General features: G+C 32.8%; 2 protein-coding genes and 1 non-coding gene across 4 annotated transcripts in view; all 3 read right to left on the reverse strand.

Moving 5' to 3' along the window:
* Positions 1-12,496, reverse strand: part of LOC113392535 (uncharacterized) — a 118,633-nt gene extending 106,137 nt beyond the window's left edge. For both annotated transcript variants that reach the window (XM_026629023.2, XM_026629022.2), the window contains exon 1: positions 12,164-12,496. In XM_026629023.2, the coding sequence (XP_026484808.2) occupies positions 12,164-12,236 (73 nt within the window). In that variant the 5' untranslated portion in view covers positions 12,237-12,496. The remainder of the gene's footprint in view (positions 1-12,163) is intronic.
* Positions 12,497-23,612: 11,116 nt separating this feature from the next.
* Positions 23,613-27,805, reverse strand: LOC113392400 (large ribosomal subunit protein eL8). Its single transcript, XM_026628818.2, has 7 exons — positions 27,645-27,805; positions 27,132-27,246; positions 26,493-26,642; positions 25,912-26,000; positions 24,968-25,099; positions 24,354-24,476; positions 23,613-23,821 (listed from the first exon to the last, which is right to left on the reverse strand). The coding sequence occupies exons 1-7, from the start codon at positions 27,657-27,659 to the stop codon at positions 23,639-23,641; spliced, it is 807 nt and encodes a 268-aa protein (XP_026484603.1). The 5' UTR covers positions 27,660-27,805; the 3' UTR covers positions 23,613-23,638.
* LOC113392820 (small nucleolar RNA SNORD36) lies at positions 27,010-27,083 on the reverse strand. Its single transcript, XR_003368437.1, has one exon. It is a non-coding gene; the product is annotated as a small nucleolar RNA SNORD36 (small nucleolar RNA).
* Positions 27,806-27,846: the final 41 nt, after the last annotated feature.

A 27,846-nucleotide genomic window follows, 5' to 3' on the forward strand; every position in this document is an offset into this window, starting at 1 on the left:
CTCTATTATTTTAATTTTTACACTGCGTTTAAATCAATGACTTCATGTCAACTGTTACTATAAAATCTCTGAAAGTACTTGTACAATCAGATCCAAATGACCGTATCAACCGTTATTGCATAATGTCCTGAAAGTAGAAGCTACATTAATCACCGAAAACGCTCAAAATAATTGAAATGTTTGTTTTGGTAAGGATTCAACAATTTTCACCCAAGACAAATCCTTCCACAATTTGAGCAATAATTTGTCTTTATAGGTTTGTGTAGAATTGTCTAGGCACAAATTATTTGTGCTAACAATGTAATGAGATTTACAGTGAAACTTTGAATGGCTTCACCGCTAGATAAAGTTAGGAATGCTGCGAACTCTGATTGGATTAAGTCCTGCGCCTCATTGGGTAGCTGTCGTGTGTTATCAGCAAGGCGTTTATAACGTGGACTACATTACGATCCCATTGTTGTAAAGTGACGTATGAACAGCATTATTTAGTATTGAAAAATATTTTGATTCCCTAAAAAAAAATTTGTGGTAATCACTTGATGGATATTTCATTAAAACACCGGCATCGTTAGATTATTCCTTGTTAAAATATATGATACTATCTGTTTACACTTTTACATGCAATCAACTGATTTAGAAAACATTGTAATTGCAAGAAAACTATTAACAGAAATAAATAGACATGATCCCCTCGAAGTATTATATGAACACAAGTTTTTCAATGCAGTATAGATATATTTCAATCGCGAAGGCGTGCTCCTCCACGATAGAAAATAGAAATTAAATAGTATTTGATTTATTTAGTTTCAAATAATCTTATATTTTATTAAAAACCGATAATTTAGCGTGGGGCACACCATCGTTAGTGAAGAGATCTATAACAGTATATGAGTTGGAATTTCATTGGAAGATTAAAAGGTTTCTTACTTCCGGTTAGACATCGAAAGAAAAATCGTCATTTCTTCAAAAATATTAATGACATTTTTAAAAAAGATCAAATTTTTTTAAGGATGCAAAAGGTACAAAAAAATCCTAATCGTAGTCTCTTAACATCGTTTTAGTGTTGCTTATTGTCTACGTCATAATTATATCTTATCGTTAAGGCTCTATCTTGAACAATGAGCTGTCTCGTTGAGACAATGGACTTTTCTTCTATCAGGAATGTTCCAGAAAAGAAGTGCAAGGGAGAGTATGTACTCTCCCTTGCACTTCTTTTGAAAGTTAAATGGACATATCTTTAAATGCCGGTAATGCCAATTTGACAACATAGAAGATATAATTTTGACCAAGTACTTAAGATATATTTTAATAAGCATACAAAAAGTAAACTCTCACCCAAAATTTGTTATTCAATATTTAAGCATTATACTTTCTTATTGATAGAAAATACCTTTACCTGAGAAAAGTAGAATGAAACTCAGCGGTTCTTTTTGTCATAGTTTATAATTGTTTAGGAATATTTAACATCAAATTCAACAAATAAATCGCCAGGGTGGAACCGTTTTATTCCTTAGATGTTCGTCCATAAATTCACTAATTGTATAAATAACTTTTCGGACACAAGTGTTCCTTCATATTATTTTTAAATTTAACAACAGAGACATTATACATATTCTGGAATTATGTGTAACCATAAACATTGCTCTAGAAATGAGTTAAAAGAGACTCTCGGTTTAGAAATAGGAGTAATTAGTTATTATAAAAATGTTATGAGTATTTTACTTTTGACAAAGCATTTGATTTCGCGATATTCGGGCCAAATACACGTGCTCTATCAACTAGGCCATCTCGTCTCTGAAATCCCCTGATGAAACCTGGACGTTTCGAAGAGAATTCTATTGTTGTATAATATCTTATCTGTAATGGAACAAAATGGGTTTCTGAAGCTTACATAATACTTACTAACCAGATATCTGTTGAGCTACTTCAAGCATGTAGAATTAGGTCAGTTCAGTTTCCAGTAGGTTTATCTAAATACCATATAGTACAACCTTTCTAAAAATAAAAAACAACTGCACGGGGCCGGATTGAGAGCTCAATAAAATCATCCCAATTTCGACGAGTATACACATTTAATATAATGTAAGAAGTGAATCCTTAAGGAAGGGGTGACCAGTAGCAATGATAACCTTCCCGATGGTGTCAACTAGATAGGTGGTATCCGTTTTTAGAGCCAATTTGCCTGTATGTTGTGTTAGTCTAATTTGTCCATATATTTGCATTTTTTTTGTTAACATTATTTTAATAATAATTGTAATAAAAGTAATTATTGATATGGTGCGCTTTCCTGTTGTTTTTTTTTTTTAAACGTCCACTTCTGGTTAATACACTATTATTATTTAGCACCAGAAGTGGATTTTTATTAATTTATGTAGTAAAATATAAGTATAATTATTTAAATACAGTTAGGGACCTCTGCTTCTTTTTTGTTCCAGGTCTAAATATATCTTTAAATCCGGCCCTGCTGCATGCCATCTATGCCTACACCAATATGTAATAAAAAGTCAGTAATTTAAAAAAAAAATCACAAATTAATTTAGATAATAATTTGTAAAATATATTGCTGTCTCCCTTTTTCTTTTTGCGTCATATCATTCTTCCCTCTCGTGTAGCGAAATGCGTTTAAAAAGATTTCGTATGAACCTAAGAAGTTTCACTTTAAAAATGTTCACTTACATAAAGCCTTAGAAATAGAAGTAAGCTGGTACTTTTAGATATTTATGATTAAAAAATCAATGCTTCTCACCCACACCATAAGACATTTGTCGTATTAATCACTCGTAGAAAATTTAAAAGATTTTACAAGCACTAATAAATATAACGAACAATACTTTTCACGTGAGTGCAAATTGTGAAAAGAAAATCGAATTTTTTGTATATTTTTTTATAAGGATTTTACTTGATGGTAAGGCTTTACAAGCCAGGGTAGGCATAGCACCATATATACCGGCTACATATTGCAAATTCTACCACTAAATGCGATATAGTGATACCACTAATGGTGAGTGAGTACATACCATCTTAGTTCCCAAGGTTAGTGGCACATTGAAAATATAAGGTTTGGTTAATATTACTGACAGTACCATAGTTTATATACGTTGATAATCTCTTAAGACTTGACTCTCTACAAATAAACAACCTAATAGCAAGTTACGCCCTTATAACAATTACTACACAAATTATAACCGCGAGTAATGATGGCAACTGCCTTTGAATCGTAATTCCGTTCCTATGGCCAACAACCAGCTCTCCTGTTACCAGTGGACGGAATAAAGTAGGTGCTATATATCTTAGAAATATTGTACTAACGTTGACTCACGCACTCTTGAACTGGACAAGGAAATATATTAAAGTTTGGCAGTAAAGTAATTAATGAGAACGCCAGGACAAAATCCTTAAACCGATATAACAACAAATCCTACCAAAATATCACCAATATTAAGATAATAACATTTAAGTAAATCCTTCTTTATTATCAGTGCAGCTTGATTTAAAATGTAACTCGATTCTTCTACACTGGATAAAAGTTAAGATAATCGGATTTCGGCGGACCCTCGAGAAAGATTTCATGAAAGAAATTCCTGCCTTTTGATAGATTAGAAATTCAAAGAAATCTTATAATGCGCTATTGTGGGACACGCTATCCTTTGATACCAAGGAGCGAACAGATCCTGTAATTTATAAAATTAATGGTTAAATTTCTTTATGTTTTTTGTTACAATTACGTAACCTATTTATTTAATGATTGCAAACATGCTAATGACATTTTTTTATGAAAGGTCATATCTGCCAAATGACAAAAAATAAAAAATATTTTTTTTTACATATACTAGCCGTGTGTTTGAACTGATGCCCATATCAGAAACATCTCAAGAAACAAACGATTGTTCATACATATTTCGCTCTTATAACACCCGACTAAATAAGATGAACTTATGTACAACCGCTCTAAAAGAATGAGTATTTAAAAATCTTTTAATAAACCTCGATTTTCATATCAGTCACCTTTACCATTGACAACACTTCAAGAAACATAAATCTCCGTGAAACCCAATTGGGCAATCATGAAATTTAAGAGATTGTATACCCGCTAGTAATAACACACACACACACACTCACCCTATAAACTAAAACACAGCAATAACCAATATTGATGGATAGGTGTAACAGAGTTAATGACACGTGATAGGGATACAACAAAATCGCTGCAAAAGCTATTTATTTTTAAAATAGGCTTTAATTGTTAAGGTAGACTTCCTAGTAAATTGGCCACCTGACCAAATATTGACGCTGAAAGATAAGATACATATAATCATATGCTAGCAACCATGGAAATTGTTATGTCCTATGAGCCAGAAGTTATACTGGCTACGAAACCAAGTATTACTTTTTTGGCGGTCGAATATGTGACGAGTGGGTGGTACCTACTCAGACAGACCTGCACAATACTATTACACGATTTAGAAGAATATACTGTGGTGATTCACTTGGTAATCCACGCATGAACTGCAGAGCTATTCAGTAAGAACTCTCTTCGTATTTCACAAGTAAAATGTTCGAAGTTGACTTACGGTGATAGGCGAATGTAACTATAAAATTAAATATTACAATTACTTTATTCTCTGACAGTACACGTCGTTTATCGTTTTCTGATATTCAAAGATGGCGTTTGAGTTTCAAATTTTTCTTACAGAACAAATAATTTATTAAAATTTCAAATAATAGTAACTGATACTACAACATTTCTAGGAATCGCTTTAGACTCAAAAAAACAGTGGAATCGTCATTTGTCGTTCTTTACAGGAAGATTCAGCTCCGCGGCATACACGGTTAATTTTTTTTTCTTTTTTTTATGTTATAGGTGGCTAATGAGCAGGAGGCAACGCATCTGCAACACCGGGGCACTTGCAGATGCGTTGCCGGCCTTTAAGAAAGGAGTACGCTCTTTTCTTGAAGGTTCCCAAGTCGTATCGGTTCGGAAAAACCGCCGGCGAAAGCTGGTTCCACAGAGAGGTTGTGCGATGCAGAAAATGTCTTAAAAATCGCGCTGTTGTGTTACTTAAGTTAGACAACTGATGTTGATATTGCTCGATTAGTACGCTTTGTTACTTTTATAGTTTTACGCCTTACGTGATTTTGCTTGAGGGTAACGCTACAGATATTGAAACTTTTCATCCTGAAAACAAAAGAGCTGTTCGATCAATTTGCAATCTTGGAGCTCGAGACTCCTTTTGGGGGAACTGGGAAGAAACAGTAACAATTGGAATTGTTGATTTCTAATCAGGATTTGTAAAAATGTTGTCGTCCTTAACTGACATACTCTGTAATAAAAATGGTGTAAAAAAAGTAACTACTGATATTCTTGCCGGTGCTTCTCAATAGAATCTACTTTGCGAACCGGCGAATTATATATTTATATTATATTATAATTTACAATGTAAAATGACGATCCAAAAATGCTTTTATGAGCATACTTGTTATATAATAATTATAACTTAATATTTTCTTGCTACGCGAAATTCTCATTTTCTATTTGAATAACTTGCACCATGCGAAGCCGGGCCGTATCGCTAGTGAAATATATCACACGATCAGTGTCATGTAAAATGATTCGGTCGCTCGTATTCAATGCTAAAACATCCTTAACACTTGGCCCACGTCTTCATCTTAAACGTTTTCATGGTACTTTTTAATGATATATAAATAAATCCTACTAAACGATCAATATCGAGACACGTGCTCAGAAATCTTATCACACGCGCCAAGGATTTTTTATTCGCTTTTTAACACTTTGTCGCATCGAAGGAAGTGTTCCATATCGTAAAATTTAAACGGTAACAGTGTATACATTTATTAACATTTATTTCGATACGAACTGATTACATGTCACAATTAATTTTGAGCCGAGATGTCCCAGTGGTTAGAACGCGTGCATCTTAACCGATGATTTCGGGTTCAAACCCAGACAGGCACCACTGAATTTTCATGTGCTTAATTTGTGTTTATAATTCATCTCGTGCTCGGCGGTGAAGGAAAACATCGTGAGGAAACCTGCATGTGTCTAATTTCAACGAAATTCTGCCACATGTGTATTCCACCAACCCGCATTGGAGCAGCGTGGTGGAATATGCTCCATACCTTCTCCTCAAAGGGAGAGGAGGCCTTAGCCCAGCAGTGGGAAATTTACAGGCTGTTTATGTTTATTTATGTAATTAAATTTGCATATTGGGTACAACAGTCTCATCACTGGTCATTATCAGATTATAGAGATCAGAAAAATAAGTTTTTTTTTTGTGCTGTATTGTGAATAGCGCCAAAACCAACAATAACAAAGTTTTACAAAACAGAGTACGTATAGTTTTGGCTGCATTCGCTTGAAACGCGCTCCATCTGACAATGTAGTCGCGAATTGCAACTGACAAGCAAAAAACATTTGGTAATACTCGTAAATGTCCCATGGCTAAGCTCAAGCCTTCTCACTTTCTGAGTTGAAGTTTTAGAGCTTGTTAAACCAAGTTGCTCTAATACGAGTTGATAGGTACACATGCGGTACATTTTCATCCGACTCGTGCAGGTTTCCCCATAATATTTGCCTCAATCACCGAGCACGAGATGCATAATAAACATAAATCAAACACATAATTATTAACTGTTTGATGAAGATTCGCATATTTTAATCAATGAACCAACGTGGGTTATGCCAAACTTATCCTTTCACTAAATAATTAATGTTATTGGAATAAATAGTCAATTCTTCATCATTAAAAGTCATTATGTAAAACCCTCAACACACTGTCATTAAACAAGAGACTTGTATATTTTAAAAATATGTATAAAGTACTAAAATTTATCCGTCTGAAAAGCTCGAGGTAACGATATTCGACATCTGGCTATTACCTTGCAAAACCAGCTGGTTCTCGACGATTTCCATTAATACCGAAAGCCCCCATCGGGATGGACGCGAAAATACCCCAACGTACATTTTATATGAACTGACGCAATGTTTACGCAAGCCTTTTCAAACCAATGCATATATTCTGGACTATAGTAAGCGAAGAAATAAATGAATACGACAAAAAAGCTCACAGCGTCGAATACCGTAAATTTTTGCATTTTCCTGTTTAAAATAATAAACGACATTCCTCTCTTTGTCTCTTAATTGCAACTGACACGTAATATTCTTTTAACATTTATTGGAGAATGAAATTAATCCGGTTTCATATTTTATGGAACGACCATTGTATTGCTATACGACCAAATTAAGAACTCTCTTGACTAATTACTATCACATTCTGTCGTGTTATAGTATAAAGGTAAAGAGAGATGAGATCATATATTACAGTTGAGTGCTTGGCTGTTAAAAAGAAGAAACACATTTTTAAACATCACCTCCCTATACTACATCTGAAATACTCAATCAGCTCATTGACATTCGTTCATGCTTCACGCGTCTAATCAATGGACTGCTGTCATTTCAAATTGCCCTCCTATCCGATTATGAAAGCAACGGAATAGAGTGCACTTCTGTTTGCACACTCTGGAGCGCTAAATATCTAACACAATTGCCTATGCTACTTTTATAAGATCCACCGTTACCGAAATCAGACACCATCATTAGAAATCTATAACTCTTCTGTGATATGAGAAATATTCACTCAATTATGATAAATTAGCTTAAGATCTTTTTTGTTATTCTTTTTTAATATCCACACCAATGATGGTAATACCAGAAACCCTCGCGTAATTGACAAGTATTATATAGAAAGTTTCGACTCAACCGGACGAACTATATCCATAGCTAAACAAGGAAATTAGACTATTTATTCATATAATCGATTAGACTTAGAGTATTTTCATATAGGTATAAATAATAAATATAAAAAGAGCATCGTACACGGAATACAAACAGGAACAACCACTAATTTTTACGCAATAAAAATAAGGAAAATAAAGTGTGTATCAGATACGGTTGAAGTAATAGAGACGAATGGGTTCCGTCACTTACGCGTGCTCCTCTTTCCGTATTCCACAAACGATTACACCGCAGAGACAGCCTTGTTATCGTTCACATACTCAACCGACCATTGCACTATACGTACCTACTACCTATACCTGCATTTAATACCCGATTGCAGCACAGTCGAAGACTCAAACTCAAACTCAAATTCCTTTATTCAATTTAGAGGCATTATACTTACTTATTTATAGTCAAATTAAACACTATTATATATCAACATAAACTACCACCGGTTGTGAAAAGAAAATACCCTGACCTGAGTAGAACCGGTGGAAGAAACTCAGCGGGTCTTTTTTTCATTCCCAAGGTGTGCTATCAATAATAAACTCACTAATTGCATACAAGCGTCCCTTAACATTTTATTTTTTATTTGGCAACAGAGGCATTTTGAACGCTTTCTGTTGTAGAACTGAATACATTGCCCCACAAAAGAGTTACTGACTCTTTGCAGTCGAGTAACAAGACAAACAAATTCGTGTTTGTTCCTTGCACATTTTCTCATAAAATCATTAATATTTTTCCGTACATACATAACATTAGAGAATATATATTGAAAAGAGAAAAAGTCCGTTTTGCAAGCCCATCTGGGTAGGTGTGACGCGATGGGAGGGCAAATTCGACAAGTCTGGACAGAGTTCAGGACCAATGCATTACGTGCTCCCCGAGGCTCAAGAACACAATTTTTCGACAGAAAAACTGCCGGCAATAGACATCAATTACAACACAAAAATATCATGTTAGATTGTCCATAGCAATTATTTATTTCTTACACTTCTTAACGTAAATTTATATCCAAATTCTGAAAACACACCACAGAAAATATCAAAATAATTGAACTCTATCTACAATAAAGAAATTTCAATAAAAAATTAAACACGGTTTGTAGGCCGTAACACAAAACAGATACAATTTACTGTTCAGATTCGAAACATTCTTGACTAAATTGTTCGTAGTTGATTAATTTCGTAGCATTTATACAAACAACCTGCTAAGAAACAGACCCTTATCCCTTATTAAGAGAAGATACAACAAAATTCGGGTAAAGTTCGCTTTACTTTTGGTGTTAATCAGACAGAATAAAGTTCTGGAGAGTTTGTATTTTATGTGTTAGTTTATTTTATCCGAAAATATTGGTTACTGTGATAATGGAAGCAGCGTTTCGTATTCATGAATATTAAAGAAGACTAGTTATAATATTAAACGGGGTTTTCATTTAAAAGAGGAGGGATACTTTGGATATTATAACTGTATTATAAATCGTTTTAATATTTTAACAAATTTTAGCAGTTCATAAGAATTCAAGGTTTCTACTTTTAATTCGTGTGTTTCTATGATATATGTAGGCGGACGAGCAAAAAGTATGGTGAACCATAGGAACTAAGCTGTTATGTCCTTTAAGCCTGTAGTTACATTGGCTCACTCACCCTTCAAGTCGGAACACAACAATACTGGGTACTGATGTTGGGCGGTAGAATATCTGATGATTGAGTGGTCCCAACCCAGACTGGCTAGCACAAAGCCCTACCACCAAGTATATATATAATATATTCTTATATTAGATTACATTGTTTTCATACACACACATACTATATATTAGAATAAGATATATTCTCCATATTTGAATGATCCCGATCTACATGTACATATGTATACATTATGTATTTATACAATTGCATTTATCCGTTTTTAAATTTAGATAGAAATTTTTATTCAAAATATTTCTTCGGTTAACAATCCGCCGACAGACATAACACATCCGCTGCCAGACATAATAATATATATAAACGTATGAATTAAAAATACGACGTCACATTTTATTAAATCTATTAAACCAAATAATAATTATTGGCGATTTTAATCAAAACATATAAAACTTGAGATATGCACGAAGGAAATATTATTCAAAATTTGAATTCAAAGATCTGCAACTTTTAACCGTCGTACTTTCAACAAATCCTCTTGATAAAATCCACCTACATAAATTGAAATCTGGACAGGCGTTCAAGAGCATATGCTATTCCTAAAATTATTCAAGAGAAAATACCAACCGCGCTCTCTGGACTAAAGTGTTTACATTGTTATGAGGTATTTTGAAGATATTTCCGCTGTAATGTAGACCACACACGTCAACGTAGGAGGATGTTCTGCATTCTTGCATTCCTATATTATGCGCATTCTATGAATATAGACAACTTCTACATTTAACCAAGCTTTGTACCGTGTTTGGCCTTAAAATCCACTTTGATTTTATTAAGATTTCAATATGATTTACATAATTTTTTTTAGCGTATCTTTCGGAGTCGCTGTTGCTCTGTCGTATCATATGTCCAAACTTTGCCTCCAAGGAAACGTTCATGTAGCAACAACAATATTTGAAGCAATTAAAAAAAATAGGACCTTGTTTATTTAAATTTAGATCTTTAAAAAAAATTAACTGATTAGATTATTTTTATTCCTACTCTATATTGTCTCTTCTAAAAACTTGCATACAAATAGTTGATTTTCGATAGTAGGTCTGGAGCTCGTTCCACTAAATGTTCCAATTCTCGTAGGAGGACATATTGTTCTTGAAACAGAATATCATTCGACACACGAAGACTTCTCATAATGCTATCCTTAATTGGCGAGCACAGATAACACACTAATCAGAGGTACTGGTTTGGGCTTGAAACAAAAAAAAATCGCTATATATTTATTTACGTTTTCTATCTCGCTATCTGGATTATGTTCTTCAATATTGATACACACAAATGTACCATCTAGTATAGATCTTGTTATTTCCTCGAGTATCTTAACATTACGAAAGACTTATTGCATTTTTATTATGTACTTGAGAATGTTTAGAAACATTATTTCGTCATTAAAAAAGTTGTTATATCCGCCTACATTCCTTTTACAGCCAACGCGCCAATTTCCAATTAAAATGTTGAGTTAAAATTTTACAAGGTTATAAGGAATTATTTTTTTTAATTTAAATAGCTGTTAAAGAACTAACGTAAGTAAGATAATTGTTTTCAGATACAAATGTTTAATCACAATTTAAAATTAATATGGCTAAGATTTAATATCCGTTCCTTGTTTTTCATAGAAATTAATTACAAAATTTGCTGAAGTGTAGGTACTGTATTTTTTTATGTAACCTTAAGAGAGCATCAAATACCAGATAGTCTAAACAGATCTTCCCACAGATACCAGAGTTGAGTGCTCTCATCGTAACGAGGATCTTGGCAATCAATATCGTAGCTAAGTTCGTACTGCTTAAACCTGAGCAAAACCATTAAAGATTTTAGGCACTGTATATTTTTCTTTCCTTAACAATCAATATCTCTGAAATAAAAGAATTAAAAAAAAAACGACTTCAAAAGCATGCTTGCTTACTGGTATTTATTGAAGAGTTCCGTTGTCTGTCTCCGAAACACATCATCAGATATTTACGAAATTTAAACGGAATCATTTAAAAATGCAAAGAAAAAAAAATTTTGCAGATATTACAGAATTATGCTCCTACTTATTTGGAGTCTGTGAATACAAATCTTCTTCTCCTTAACAAGAATTTCCCATTCTCTCTCTTTCTTCCTAGATACTTATTTTAAAAGACTTGGGTAAACTATGAAAATGTTTATTATGGTATTAGTAGATTTTTTGAAAACGGAGCAGAAATTATAAAGTTCGCCTTTTCGAGTTCACACTTCATATCACAAAAAAAAACTCTTTGTAGTACAAAATGGGTATTAGTGGAACCAGTACCTTAGTGCCTAGAAGTTTGTTTGATCCCAAAATAAATAACTAATAATTTTAAAAAAGAAAACTCAAAATTAATGGAAAATTTCACTTTCTTAATTAATATACCGAAATAAGCCCTGTATAACTTGAAGCGACAATATATTCAAATTAGGTCGATATACTAGAGCTAGTCATTTATTTGTTGTAAATAAATGTTATCGTATTAAAAAAGTTTATATTATAAAAATTAAATTTGTCGTTTGCATTCTTTATTTGAATTTTTCAAAATATCAATAATCTATGGTCGTTATTATTTGATGCTGTGTTGCCGGTCCACTTTAATTGCCTATGCTACTTACCATTTTTATTAGGCATACGTATCTTTATCGTTAACTTATCAATATTAAAAAAAAAAATACTAACCATACAATCCACCACAGTGTGCAATCCAATTCCATAAACAGTTGTCATTATCACACCCATACCCACTTGTCATCACTCGCTATCACAATATTATCACCAAACAAAATACGAAAAGTCAATACACGGATCGCAAAAATCCTAATAACATAAACATTTCATTGTACCATTTTAATTTCCCGCCCATTACATTGTCACAATCCATTTTTGAAAAAAGAATATTAAGCGGGATTATATGACGTTTATTTTTTTTTCTCTCACAATAAAAAGCAAATTGATATCACGCGTACAGCCGACACGCCTGCACGTTCCCACAGATATTTCGCGACTGAGTGAACGAACGAACTGAACGCCTTTACCTGTTATTTTTGTGGGGGGTGGCGCGTGCGTACAGGGATCAACCGTTCCCAACATTAACCATTTTAAATAATTACCGAGCTGGTTACGTATACCCTAATTAAGATTTTCACTTGAATTATTCACTATATTAAAACCTTTTTGAAATAATTTAGATTTTTTTTAAAAAATATTTTTTTTATTTATTCAATAACACTTTCATTAAAATATCATAAATAAATCCATAATACAATTTTGAAAAATATTCAGTATGTTTTTTGATGATACATTTAAAGTTAAAGTTCCTTTTCTGGATGTGTACCACAAGGTTTCAACCCGCTAGCGATGTTAATACATCTCCACACATGGTATCCCCGTGGGCGAAAACGCGGGAAGGGTCGACTCATGTAGCCCTTTAGACGCAAGCTGCATGCAGGGAACAAAGCGTAAGCCTCTGTTATGCAGACATCCTTAAGTTCTGGGGACTTGTACGTGTGTAAATTAAAGTTTTCTAACTAGAAGATACAACTGTTAAAACACAATTTTTAAAATAAAAGTACTTAATATCGTAGTAAAAATTATATTGATTAGATTCAGTGACTCGTATATCTAATTAGGTGTGCCGCAGTGCGTTCTTATTCCTGCCTTGTATTTGATATACATTAATGATTTATATGAAATGACAACAAATTGACGCTGAACCTTTTCACACATAGGCTGACATACTGGTACAATTTTTACTTGAAAAATTCCAATTATCAGCAATTCAGAAGGTAAGAAAAAATCAAATATTCGGGTACGATAACCGGGTATTTGGTCCTTTCTAGCTTTTCAAAATTTTCCGGTAGTCTTAGACAGATATAAAGTTTTCTAGTTCAATCAGCTATTGTTTCCATCCACCCACGGTGTCTCTGTACTTATAAGGCGGCGCCTCTCGGCTAAATATATTTGCTATGATCGATATGTCACCTTTAAAAAAAAACTAAATAAATAAATTAATCCGTTTAGGAGCTACGATACTATAAATACGTATGATTAACTTATAACATCCCTCTTTTTACGTTGGGGTTAAAAAAATCAAAACGTGCTTACCTATAACTATGTATTTTAAGCCATTCTATAAATACTCTATAAATAACCTCTACACCTTCTAAAATTTGTAGCATAGTAATGTCTCGATTGTATCGGCAGTAGGCCTTCGAAATTCAAGCTGTGCATGTGTATGTCTAAAATAGCATGCTCAATTTATTCGCAAGGTAAGTTGCAAAATTGTTTCTTATTTAGTAGATACAAATGCTTTTAGTAAGCACTGGTAAAGAGTTTAATTTGTATGATTTTGGTTGAAAAATATAAAGGATTTGATATTACTTATTTAAAATTGATGGTCGGGTAACTAGATGCGTTTAGAGACGGCTAACTGTTTCCCGGCTGGCATGCCGATAACTAGAATATGACCTATTAAATTTAATAATATTTAAGACTGATTGTCAATTATTAAGAGAGTGATTGAAAATTATGTTGTTATTTCATTATTGAAGAAGATTAAATAAAAAACTTTGATTCGTATAATTTTATAGTATAGTTTTGTTTTAACTTAAAAACAGAGCCTATTATAAAGATTATAGAGATCGTTTTTCAAGTTTTATTATAGTGATCGAGAACTAACTAAATTCATGGCCGAGATCTGAATTTAGTGGCCGAAAACAGCCTAAATCGGAACTTTTAGATATTTATATTTTTAACAATTTTTATATAATACTGGTAAGTAAATGAGTTTCAAATATCAAAACTAGATTATTTCTTGACTTCAAATAAAAATAAGCTTCTGATCTGGGACTAAAAAATATAAATACTTTTAAAAAATTCATTTCGCAGTCATACATCTGCTTAAATGGCCGAAAATAGGCGAAATCACCCTATAAGCTTTGTTTACTTTTTTAGGATTTTTGGATGTGTAGTAATAAAAATAAAGTAACTGCCCGTAAATCCTACTGCTGGGCTAAAGCGTCCTCTCCATTTGAGGAGAAGGTATAAAGGTAGCTTGCTCCAATGCGAGTTGGTAGTCACATAGGTGGTTGAACTTTTAATTTCGGCTGAGTCATGTCCAGTATGAATTATAAATAAAAATTAAGCACTTTAGAATTAATTGGTCCTTTCTGTGGTTGAATCGGCAATATTCGGTTAAGATATACTCGTTCTAAGCATTGATCTATATCTGCTCTTCTGCTCACAGATAATATGTTTATATAAATGTATATCTACTCTTCAACGCAATTATTATGAATCAATCAGGCGTGATCCCAATAATTAACACAGTTAAACAGAATTCGGAAATACGAATACACCCATCGTTAGATGAACCCAAACTAAAGGATAAACAGTCGTCCCTTTAAACAATCAGCTTGCCCTTTACCTATTATTTGGAGTCAACGGTGTGCTTTTTTATCCCATTTATATTTCAATTCGTGAAGCTCAAGACCGATCACAATGGAGGACATCTGTGGACGCCCTCTGCCCCATTTAGGAGACAAAGGACATTCATCATCATCATCATACTCTCTATTGCAGGTCATATCCTCAGTTACGTCATCCTTCATAACGTTTATCCATATTATTTCTACCTTCAGTATAAGACTAATTAATCTACACACATTCATACCTAAAACTCTTCTTGTCATATGATATTATATTCATCCTGAATAACACTTCGGAAATGATAGATAGAAGATAATCTGATTGTCTCAACCTTTCAGTTACGGCAGCTAAAAGTTATATCTCGGCTGAAATCGTTCGCCCTTGATTCGTTACCTTGATCGCCCAATACTCCTCCACTCTAGCTAACAAGTCTGTTGACAGTTTTATAATGTTTCCCTTTAATTAAAAAAATCTCGAGGCTTACAAGTACTCCCTATTACCCCTTGCCATTTCAATCCCATTTTTTCCGTTTCGATCTATTTCACTATTCGAAAGCTGGAACATACTGATAAATATACAGTTATAAGAATATTTTGAATAAATTGTAAATGTTACCAAGTAGTTCCAATGGTTTGAAGGTTTGACTGAGTTTCTTTAGGCGGTTCTCGCTGAATCTCTTTCATCGGTTCTATCGAAGGCTTTTTCGCCGGTTCTTCTCGGGTCTATTGCGGTTCTTTCCAAATCGGTGGTAGAATTTTGATAATCATTAAGCTTCTATGTTGAATAAAGATTTTTGTATTTGAATTCTGTGCCAATGTTACTAACAGTTACAAGGGGCGTAAAATCTAAGTTCCCAAGGTTGAAGGCGCATCAACGTGTAAGGATAGATATATTTTTGTTACAGTGCCAATGGATTTTTGTTGCTTAATATATATGGGCGTTGGTGACAACTTTACATGAGTTGACTAATTTGTCAGTCTGCCGACTTACTTGAAATAGAAAGAAGAAAAAAATCCTAGTTTGCATAGCCAGATTGGATCTTGGTTTAAATTCAAGTATCTGTCGTCTGGATTCAATGTCAATTCGAAACCCTACTTTTTATTCAGCATTTCGGCGTGCGTGAAAGAAAATGGGACCACGATGCTTTTATCTTCATCAATAGCTATATCCCTTACGCAATCACATGAACGATTTGTCACTCAGGATTCAAACACGAAACTGATACTACGGCCGCTAAGTCCGCTTACTTTTTGGGGAATAATAGTTTTTTATATTTGATTCATTTGAACCTTTCTTTTTTTCATAGTATAGCCAGGCAGACAGACGTATAAAGCTATCCTGTGGCGCCCGCTGAAAAGACGGAGAGGGTACCGCTGGTTTTTTCGGTAATTAGTGGGTATTCCGGTGTACTAAGACGCACTAGTGTCGTCCTGAGCATCGGCGAGTCTCACATACCCCACACACTTCACGAGAGGGAAATCCGTAATACGATTTTCAGACGAGAAAGAAAAACAAAAAAATATAAAGGGCGGACAGGGATATGGGCCCACCTGATGGTCACCGCCGGCCATAGACATTAGCGCTAAAAGAAATATTAACCATTCCTTACATCGCCAATGCGCCACCAAAATTGGGAATGATATGTCCCGTGTGCCGGGATTATATTTTTAATTTTACTTATTTTGATAGAAAAACACTTTTGTCAATGCCAAGATATTTTTTTGGCCCTCCTAATTTTGAGGCTCTGTGTGTAGCCTCGAGTGGCCTAGTGTTAATCCAGCGGTGTTAGTGCCGGTACACTAGATGAATCAACCATCAAACCAGAACACAACAATATTAAACATTGCCGTATGAGAAGGCTATAACAAGTAGACCATGTTATAAACAGATCTTTAATCTACTTTATTTTAAGATACCTACATAGCTAGTTAAGTTAATATTAAGTAGACAATCGGTTTATTTCCAGTGTTTAGTATTTAGCAATCTGTCTAAAATAAGTAGAGCAGGCGCCTATTTTGCTTTTTTTTTTATTCAATTCGTTCCACTTACATAGTAGGTCACTTCGCAAATGTGTCACGTGGTATAAAAATATGTCCACAAAGGCATGACTTTTACAATTGTACGGTTTAAATGGACGCGGGACTTGGGGTTACATAAATCCAGGCAAAGGCAGTTTTTTTAAACAAGAATGTATATTCCTTTATGTTAAATAATACATATTTCTGTTAAGATATTACACTATTCAGTTAAATCTAGTTTCTGTAATTCTGATCATTGATCCGGAATTATCATTGATATTGACAGTATTTAGAAAAATTTGTTAAACTGACTCTGATCAGAGTTTAAGAAACTGGTGGTTTGTTATCTGATATAACTTTAGTTAAGAAATTTAGAACATCACTTTTAACGTTTTATTACTTTCGCCGGGGGTTTTCCGAACCGATACGACTTTGGAACCTTCAATAAAAGAGCCTAGACGTTTCTTAAAGGCCGGCAACGCTCCTGAAAGCACCCCAGTGTTGCCATAATGAGACATCCGCTGTGGTGGTCACTGGTGAGCCTACGGCTCGTTTGCCACCCATATATAAAAAATAAATTTCTTAATCTGCCTCGTTGATAAATGTTCATACAAAAATGTATATGAACATTCGATTAAGTTCAAACTTTACTTTTTACTTTAGTAAGACTTTCTGGTTTTACCATCGACTACATTTTATGCTATTAAAAAATTAAACAGGAATTACACTTTATTGATTTAAAACATAAAATATTTATATATATATAAATTACTAATCCTGACCTACAAAAATTACTAATCCTGACCTACAAAAATGTTTTTTATTAACACTGGAACTCGGAATGCTCGACAGTTCTGTCGAAAAAAAAAACAAACTTGAAATTTAACCGAACGGCGCATCACAAAGGCAGATAGTACGCCATTTGAAGCTTATGTGACGAACTTGTAATTATACGTGAATGGTGTCGCTCCTCTAAAAGATCAATATTCTCTCTGAAAGCCTGATCTAGGCTAATGGTGATTCAATTTTCAACGGATTTTCTGGAATGAATGAAATTAATAAAATAAATCTGATTTAAAGGTTTTAGGTAGGTATCACCCACTCATCAGATATGCTACCGCCAAACAAGCAATACATTATGTCATTGTGTTTCAACTTGAAGGGTGAGTGAGCCAGTGTGAACTACAGGAATAAGCGACGTAACATAATAGTTCCCTATGTTGCTGGCCTATTGGCTATGTAAGAAATGGTTAATATTTATAACGCAAATGTCTACGGGCGGTGGTGACCACTTACTATTGGGTGGCTCGTCCACTTACCTACTACATACCTAAAAATAATAACGCTAAATATTTCGTGAGTACGACCCAATTCTTTTAAAAAACAAAATGGTTAGATTTGTGATAAGATTAAAAAAATTGTAATATTTCTAAAACTATAACATTTTTACCTTCCCTTACCTTACGTTTTTTACTTTGTTTTAAGAACACCATGTACACAAATATTAAATAAACTAATTTGTAACAATTACATTTATATTTAAAAATGAGTGACTGTTGACAACAGCCAATTAGTACTGTTTCGTAATCACACATATAAAAGATTAATTATTAACTTTAATCCTTTTAAAAATTCAATTTAGTCGTATAACAAACACGTACGTAGACATTTCAACGTATAAAAGTTTAAAAAAAGTTAATTCCTATCACTTACAATTAGAGCTAACAGAATAAAGTTAACCAGTAATGGGAGAGGTGCCTCCCGAGGGTTATGTCGTGACGACAGAGCAATTATACATTGTGCAAATGGCTTGTTACCGTAATTAGGCGTTTTTATAATTTCATGATAAAGTGCGCGATTACCTTAAGGGCAGGTAAATGGTGGGCATAGTAAATTTAACGTTGTATCAAAGATAGTTTTTCTGCAGTCATTCGGATGCGTAGATCAGAATCATTATTTCTACAGCAGCTATTTTTAATTTTTATTTATATATAATTAAGTTAGAGCCGAGATGGCCCAGTGGTTAGAACGCGTGCATCTTAACCGATGATTTCGGGTTCAAACCCAGGCAGGCACCACTGAATTTTCATGTGCTTAATTTGTGTTTATAATTCATCTCGTGCTCGGCGGTGAAGGAAAACATAGTGAGGAAACCTGCATGTGTCTAATTTCAACAAAATTCTGCCACATGTGTATTCCACCAACCCGCATTGGAGCAGCGTGGTGGAATATGCTCCATACCTTCTCCTCAACGGGAGAGGAGGCCTTAGCCCAGCAGTGGGAAATTTACAGGCTGTTTATGTTATGTATGTTTATGTATATAATTAAGTTATATTGTAAATAATTCTTATGTAAATAAACGTTTTCTTATTCCTCATTTCATGATTAGCTAACCCGCTTTTATGTATTATTTAATTAAATTTTGCTTAACCTCATAGTTGTGACTGTGTGAACGTAAAATTTCTCATTTATTAAGATATATATTTTATTGATATTAGTGTTATTAAATAAACCAGTAGTCGAAATTCGACATAATCATTATTGGCATTATTATTGCTTTTTTTATTGTAAAACTTTAATTCTTTCAGCTAACCAACAAAAAATATATTGAGAAACAAGCAGAAAAATAAAGAATAAATATTGCTTAACTAATTATTCACTACGTCCTCATTATAATAATAGACTTATCCGGCACAGACCCTATATAGCTTTCAATTACTATAAAATTAAATAGACCGGGACAATTCTAATAAACTAGCAGTTTATCGCAATTGAATCGAAAAGTAACCATTCCCGTTCAGCCGAGTACCTACTCTACAAGCGCCACGATCTTATAGCCTATTCCAATGGAAGTAGGAATAAAGAGAAACAAACCTTAGATTTACGTTTTTCATGCGATTTGCTAATAACTCAGCTTCATTGTGCACTAGTAGGAGTTTATGATTAATATATCTTTATTTATTATACAATACTATTAAACTTAAGTAATTATTTCACTTTAATTTTACTTCCAAAATTCCGATAACAGTTTCGTCGACGTTTAAAACGCCATTTTTTCGCAAATCCATAGTGAATAATATCATAGATCAATCAACCCAATGATATCGCGTCAATTTGCTGTCAAATGTTGTTTATTTAGTTTTTCTCCTCTTACTGTTGGAATAGAGTATAGTTTCGAGACCTTAGCGTAACCAATATAAATAATTAAAATTGATGCTCAGTTACGATTCAGCTTGAGGTTATTTGTAATGAATAGTCGAATTTGGTTTGGAATAGAATCGGGAACGTATCATAACCTTATAAATTAATTAGGTTGGCTAACTAACCAGAGACATAGACAATTTGAATACTTTTTATTTATTTCATAGAATTATACTTATCAATAGTAATTAATTATATTACCTAATAAGAGTGTTGATTACAATTTAAATAATTTATATACCTAGTACCAAAACCTACGCCATTTGACATCGTATTATTATATTAAATCGTTTATAACGCATTAAGCAATGAATACTCAACCCGAGTTATATAATGAATGCGTGACATCTGTGCTGATGGAACAACTTAAACATACACCATAAACTAAACAATACATAAGTTGGTTAAGTGTAAAGTTAGGTAATGTAAAACTCATGTATTTTTTTTTAAATGTTTTTGTAATGGATCAATCAATGAATCACCTTTTACGTTTAGGTTTTTTGTAATTGTCGAATGAAAAGTTTGTAATTCTAAATTTGAATTAGTAATTTATTTAATATTTAATGAATGTCATATTGATAATGTAAATGTTTCATTATTTATAATCATAATTTGGGAAAAAATTAGATGATACTTTAATTTTGGCTCTACCGCCTCATATAATATTATAAAAATTGATGCTTCATAATTGAAATTAGTTTTCTATATGTACCTACCTATACTATGTATCAAAATACAATTTCGTCAATAGAAGTTAAAGTTTTGATAAAGACGACTCCTGTTAGGATTTTATATAACTGAATACGAAAATAATAGGCATTTTGTACATTTAGTTGAGTTACTGGTAGTAGCTATTACGCTGTTGTTGTAGCCTTCAGGGTAGGTGCCACCCACTTAACAGTTATTCTACCTCTAACCGGAATATGCCTAAGTTTGCTAAGCTCAGGTTAGGAGGATGATGCCTCTTGTGCAAAACAAAGACATGTAACTCAGAACCATTGGTGGGCAGGTCATTGACTGTGTAAATTTTAGTATATCGTGGTGAATAACATGACGAATAAGATACTATTTGTTTATACAGGTGTGATAAAAAATAGGTCAACAATATAAGATAGAAAAGGTTAAATTATAAATTGTAGTATAAAATAATTGAATAATTCATTAAACTTCCAAATAATCTAATGTTGTCATAGGACTTTTTTTGTAAAACCTTTTCGTTTTGTTTTTATATAGAAAATGAGTTTTCGGCACTTACATTTTCTTCCCGCCTAAAACCACATCTGTCACATGTCATATTTTACATGTCATTTGTTAAATATACTTAGAATAGTCATTTGAAACAAAAATATGTAATGACAAAGAGGCAAACAAAAACAAGAAAATTGTTTATTAAGTTTCAACCAGCGTGAATTGTACACACACACTTGTTTTATAACACTTGTATTATTTATTATTAAGAGGTATAAAGCAAAATTACTATTATTTTGTTTGATTCTATATGTGTAAATCCAGTTCAAAGTTAATAATAAATTATTGTATATTATATTTTTAAGGGTTGTTCGATCTTGATGTTTGATTTTTATTATGAAAAAAAACACGAAATCTCGTAATTTTATAAGTTATCGGAACAAAATAATTGAATAATTCATTAAACTTACAAATAATGTAAGGTTGTCATAGGACCTTTTTTGTAAAACCTTTTCGTTTTGTTTTTATATAGAAAATTAGCTTCGGCACTTACATTTTCTTCCCGCCTAAAACCACATCTGTCACATGTCATATTGTACAAACATATTTGTTAAATATATTATTTAAATAAATCGCTACGGTTCTGTTGTGACAATAGAAATAAAAATGTAGTGCTTTGATTATTTATAATGATAAATATCGAGACTTGAGTTCGCACACCGAGAGGAGCGGGGAAATCTGCCGACTTTAGGCACGCTCTTAACTAATTCCACAAAATGACATATATTTCATAGATTATCTGTCTATTGTAAAACAGCTGTGTATTAAGAATTTAACAATTCCAATAGTCTATCGCATGAATACAATCTTTATATTTGAGGTAGCGACATCTATTAAAATGTAACGTAAGGCAAGAATCAGAACAAGAGTTAATATCGTCAGTTATGTAGTTACTTATTTCTCCACTAGATAGAGCTGTTTAATTATTTTTAAAATTTGCTATTAGTATCTTTGAAAAGCAAGAGATAACCAAGCGCTTTATGCGAAAATAAGTTTTTTTTTTTTTTGCTTCAAAGAGCCGGTCTTGAACTGGGGTTCATTGCTTTAAGAATTTATTATCGTTTTTCCTGACGGCGTTTTTTAAATATAACATACATATTATGTATCTTTAAAATAGTCACCAACGTTTTATTGCATATCTATGTCTATATTCAAGTTGTTTTGCAGTTGTTTAATTAAACACTGATTTCTCTCTTTTCGTCATCATTGCTTTGGCAGTTGAAGGAAAACAATATTTTTCCACTAACCAGACCCTAGGTAAAAGATCGTTGGTTTCCCCTGCAACGATTCTAAACAATCCTTTCAACTATAATGAAAAACAGATGAATTCTTACTTATAATTTTTGTCTCGTCCCTCAGTACAACTGCATTACCAGCACCTAATGTATTGGTTCTTATTATCCATAATGTAAGAATCCTTTACAGACATAATTCCTTTTACGATTTGTTCTTTTTTTAGCCTATAATTCTTCCGTGGAAAGTTTATTATTTCTCTTTGCATTTTAATGTCCATAATTATGCGTTGTTGAAAATTCAGGCTTAATATTGCAGTAACTCCTCAGTTGCTTGTTATACTAGGTGACAATTAGCTAATCAAGGCGCGATATTCATGTTGTGAGATAATTAAGGCCAAATATTTGAATACCACCTATTTGAATAACTTTCAATTAAATTCGTGCAAACGCAGATTGGAGTATAATTGTTCCATCATAGTTCTCTTTATAGATCTACCAGCTACTCGTTCCGGCATCACACGCGTACAATAAGATTCTACATACTTTTTTTGATTGAAGAACGAACAAAAATTAAATTCTCATTTCCCTATTGTATGCATATACTATACATATAAACCTCTTCCTCTTGCATCACCAGTGTTTATTGACTAAAACCGCATTCAAATCCGTACTTTAAAAGATCTAAGCGTACAGAATTAGATATCGAGAAGACTTGTATAAAATACTATGTCGATTCTCTTACGAATACGCGCACCTCCACGTTAAATTATCGGCGTGCATTGGTTGAGTGACGCCCGTGCTTACAAGATGTAATAATATGAGTACAACGATTATCATAATACAGCAAAAAAATACAATTACATTATCTTATTTCGTGAGTGAATTTTTTAGTAAGCAAGAGCTCAAGCTAAAAAAAATATGAAATTGGCTTAAATTTTATTTGTTCTAGTTTATTTTATACTAACTTGTGTAAAATTCTAATTATAAAATAAAAAACTCTTGTATTTATAAGTATTTATTTAGTCTTAACCCTGCTTCTGCGCGATCTCGCGTGCTTTAGCCTTCTCGAGTTTAGCGATACGCGCGTTAGACTTGTTTCCGAGCACACCACCGCCCCAGTGCCTGCGGAGCTCTTCGTAACGCTCGTTGAAGTTCGTCCTGATAGCTTCAACCACCTTGGAGAAGGAGGCTCGGTCACCAGACTCCACCTGCGTAATTAAAATTTTTTGATTAAGGTTTAGTTTACTTTCGAGTATTTTAAAATTTTATCTAATATATTTATTTAATAAAATAATTATTTCTTGATTTACAAAACGAAATAGACCACAACAAGTTCTTAATGGAACTTCTTGAATGATGGCATACTCAGATATTTCTCTTAGGTGGTAGAAAAGCTTTCCTCACAGCACTTGGTTAGCAAATACATCATCATTGTAAGACCATCATACTTCATTTATATATATGTCAAATTAAATGCAACCAAAAAAAGATGCCCTTTTTTGGTTGACTTCTACATGCTAAAAGAATATATAACTAAAAAAAGTGATTATTAGATTTCAGATGTTAGGCCTTACTTCAAGAGCCCAACATTTTTTTGAATAAAATATATATTACTTCATATTTTTAAATTTCAATATAGGAACAAAAATAACAAAAAGAGTTATAGTATCCTACGCCCATCTTCCGTCTTCTAATAATCAATTCAATTTTGTATATTAGATAAATAAGAAAACAGCATACATGTGTCAGAGCTAAACATGTGCAGGTCTTCCTGTGTACAAGGGCTCCGAGACGAGATTTGCCCTTGACGATACAGTAAGGCACACCCATCTTACGGCACAAGGCTGGCAGGAATAGTACCAGCTGAAACAAAAAAATAAATTTGAATATAATTTAAATAAGCATCTTTCATTAAATTATTTTGAAGTATTGCTCAGAGTCAATCATCTTCATGCAGCGTATGATGATTATAGCTATCACAGCCTCAGGTGAAGAAATTCTAACATCATAGCAAATTTTCAAATTATTTGTACCAAACTAGTATCTCAAGGGAGGCTCAGCCATCAGTTTTCAAGCATTTGAATCCCTTAGATCTTTTAGATAATTGTTAACATTAATAATTCTTCCACCAACCAATAAATATGACACTATTTATTGCTGTTTTGTTAGAGCACAAGGGATTTTAAAAACCTTAGATGTTGTGGTATGCCACGCATTGGTGTGGCGCGGCGCGGATCAATAAGACGAAATAGTTTATACTTATTGAAGTGTCATTGCTACAGACACAAAACTGCTACTCACCATTAATCAATCATTATCAACAAATATTATAATTTTAAGAATTTTTAAAATACCTCAATGGGATCGACATCATGTGCGATCACAACAAGCTGAGCCTTCTTCTTCTCAACCAGCTTGGTGACAGTGTTAGTACCAGAGCGAATGGTATTTGGCCTCTTCGCTGGTGGCTCTTCCTTCTTGGCGACCTATGAGTGACAAATAACTTGTATGAGTACAATCCAAAATATGAAGAGAACGTTATTTTAAATTTAATGAATCAGAGATCTTGGTGGATGGTCTTCATGGCAATCTGAATTGTTTTTATGCATCATTTCATGAAATTAATAAATAAAAGTATTCTATGTACAGTGTAACAACTCAAACAAATATTGAAAGTAGAACTTGATGTTTTTTTTTCCAGATTCAGGCAGCAGCTTCTGGATGATTTTTTATTACAGACAAATTCAAAATAATTGGAACATCTTTATGGCAATCAAAATATGAAAGTAACATGAAATTTTTATATTGCAACATTTGCAGAACTCAAAATTAATACAGAAAAGGGTACAACGTTTACCTTATAAATAAAAAAAATATCATTTTAATTTAAAAAAACATTGCATTTTAAACTGGAGACCCATAAATTTGAATTACCAGACAAAGAAAATTATCACAAGCAGATTTCAATAATACTTTGTTTCTTAAATAATAACATCATTAAATAAAATGAATGGAACTAAACCATTAATGAATAAAGTAAGGTTAAAAGTTCTGCAAAATTAGAATGGGTAGCTAATACAGTGGAACTTATAACACTCTTAGAGCAAGATACATGTGTGGGAAATGACTAAAAAAGAACATTAAAAAGTTGATCAAAATACCAAAACAGTGAGGTTGTTATTAACATTTGTGAATTTAGCATTACTTTACTTCATAAGTGTAAAACTTTTTTTAAAGGAAACCTTTAATCAAATACTCAGTTATATGATAGTAACAAATAAATGGAATAAAATGATACCTTAGCTTCAGCAGCTTTCCTCAGGCGTTCCTTCCTGACTGCTTCAGTCTCAGGTCTGTATTTCTCAAGGATCTTGAATAGACCCTTCGCTGAAAAATATATTTACTTCGAATAAATATTTAAAAAAATGTAGCATTACAAGTATTTAATAAATTGTATAATTCAGAGTTAAAAAGCTCGTATATTTTTTGATAATCATTGTGATTCATAGTTGCATTTGGGGTTCATCATATAAAAAAAGTGAAAAAACTAACATATTGACTATTACAACAGACTAAGCTATAAACATTGTTCGGGAGTATGGAGGAAGTTTGGATTTGTTCAACAACACTGTATGCATCTTCATAGGAATTTCAAATTAATGCTGACAGAAGAACAGTGTTCTAAACTAGACCCACTACAACAATATTTATAAGTTAAGCTGAATGTTTTACTACTGTTGAAGTTATATCAAGTCAAAATGGTATAACATCATAAAATTAGTATAAAAGTTTCAGTTTCAGTTAAGCATACATTTTCTAAGTATTTTCATTTGTTTTAAAATTATGTCATTCAAGTTTAACAATTTTATCTAAACACACCTGTGGTCTTGTCCAAAGTCTGGGTGAACTGGTTGATTGGTGGTGGCACCTTGAGACGACGCTGGAGTACAGCCTTTTGACGCTGGATACGAATGTACTTGGGCCATCTTACAAAACGGGAAAGATCACGGGTCGGCTGGATGTCTTGGCCTGTCGACAATGACTTGATGAGGTTAAGATAGATTTAAAAGTGTTATCACAAAATACTCTACCTTTAGCCATTAACTGTAAATTTGTGTTCAATTAAAATCATAGTTTCATACAAATACATGCATGCTTGGACATGCAAAATTATTTTCACTTAATATAAATTAATTGATTACGTACTACGAATGCAGTACTAATATAATAACTAATAATGACAATATATTATATCAATATACATAACTAGAAATGAACTGGTGATATCATTTTAAAACAAATCGCAATATAATGTAATTGAGTAAGAATAACAATATATTTTTATTCGTAACATGTGTATCATGTTTATACATACTTAACAGGATATAATTCAGTGACCAATCAGTGTTAAAAAGCTCGATATTTTGAATCCACATGGTAATTCGGGGCAAATTTTTTACATCATTTTGGTCATTGGCAATACACAAATTAAGTATCAAAACTTTAAGAGGAACTTACCGATCGCAAAGTTCTTTGTTCTCTTCTCGAAGAGAGGATTTACAACCTTTTTAGGTTCAACTTTCTTCACGACTAGAGGAGCAGCCGCTACTTTCTTTCCTACCTTCTTCTTAGGCTAAAAACAAAGAATGTGTTAATTATAATTTTTGTCTTTTAAATGCCAATTTGATATTTAGTTATTCATCTTCAGCGATCTTGGTGATAATTCAAATGTAATCATACACAATCATTGAATAGTTAACATCATGGTAGGTAATCAATTTGAGGTTAGATATTTAACTTCGCGTTAACATTACTAAGTCACGTTTATTATGAAAAATAATTGAATGAAATATTATATACAAGATCTCAAACTGTAATATAGTAAATATTTTATGATAATTGATTATGTTTGGGTGTTGTTAAACGAAAAACAACATTGGCGATCCGCACTTACAGTATTGGATGTTCACAGGTTTTTGGTTTTTTTCCGAACAAAAATAATATATTATTATAAACGCACATGGTTTTTACCTTCTTCTGCACCATCTTGATTGAACTTTATAAATGTGATCTAACGGCCACGAAAGGATACGTGACCGAAAAAGAACACCAACCTTTCGGCAAAAATGGCCGAAACAAAAAGACAGAGGCGGAGAGGGTAACAAACGTCAGTCAATATCACAGATAATACTAATGCCAACAGATAAAATAAACTACGCTTACCATTTACCAA

This window comes from Vanessa tameamea, chromosome 5 (genome assembly GCF_037043105.1).
Source record: "Vanessa tameamea isolate UH-Manoa-2023 chromosome 5, ilVanTame1 primary haplotype, whole genome shotgun sequence".
NCBI classification, from domain to species: Eukaryota; Metazoa; Arthropoda; class Insecta; order Lepidoptera; family Nymphalidae; genus Vanessa; species Vanessa tameamea.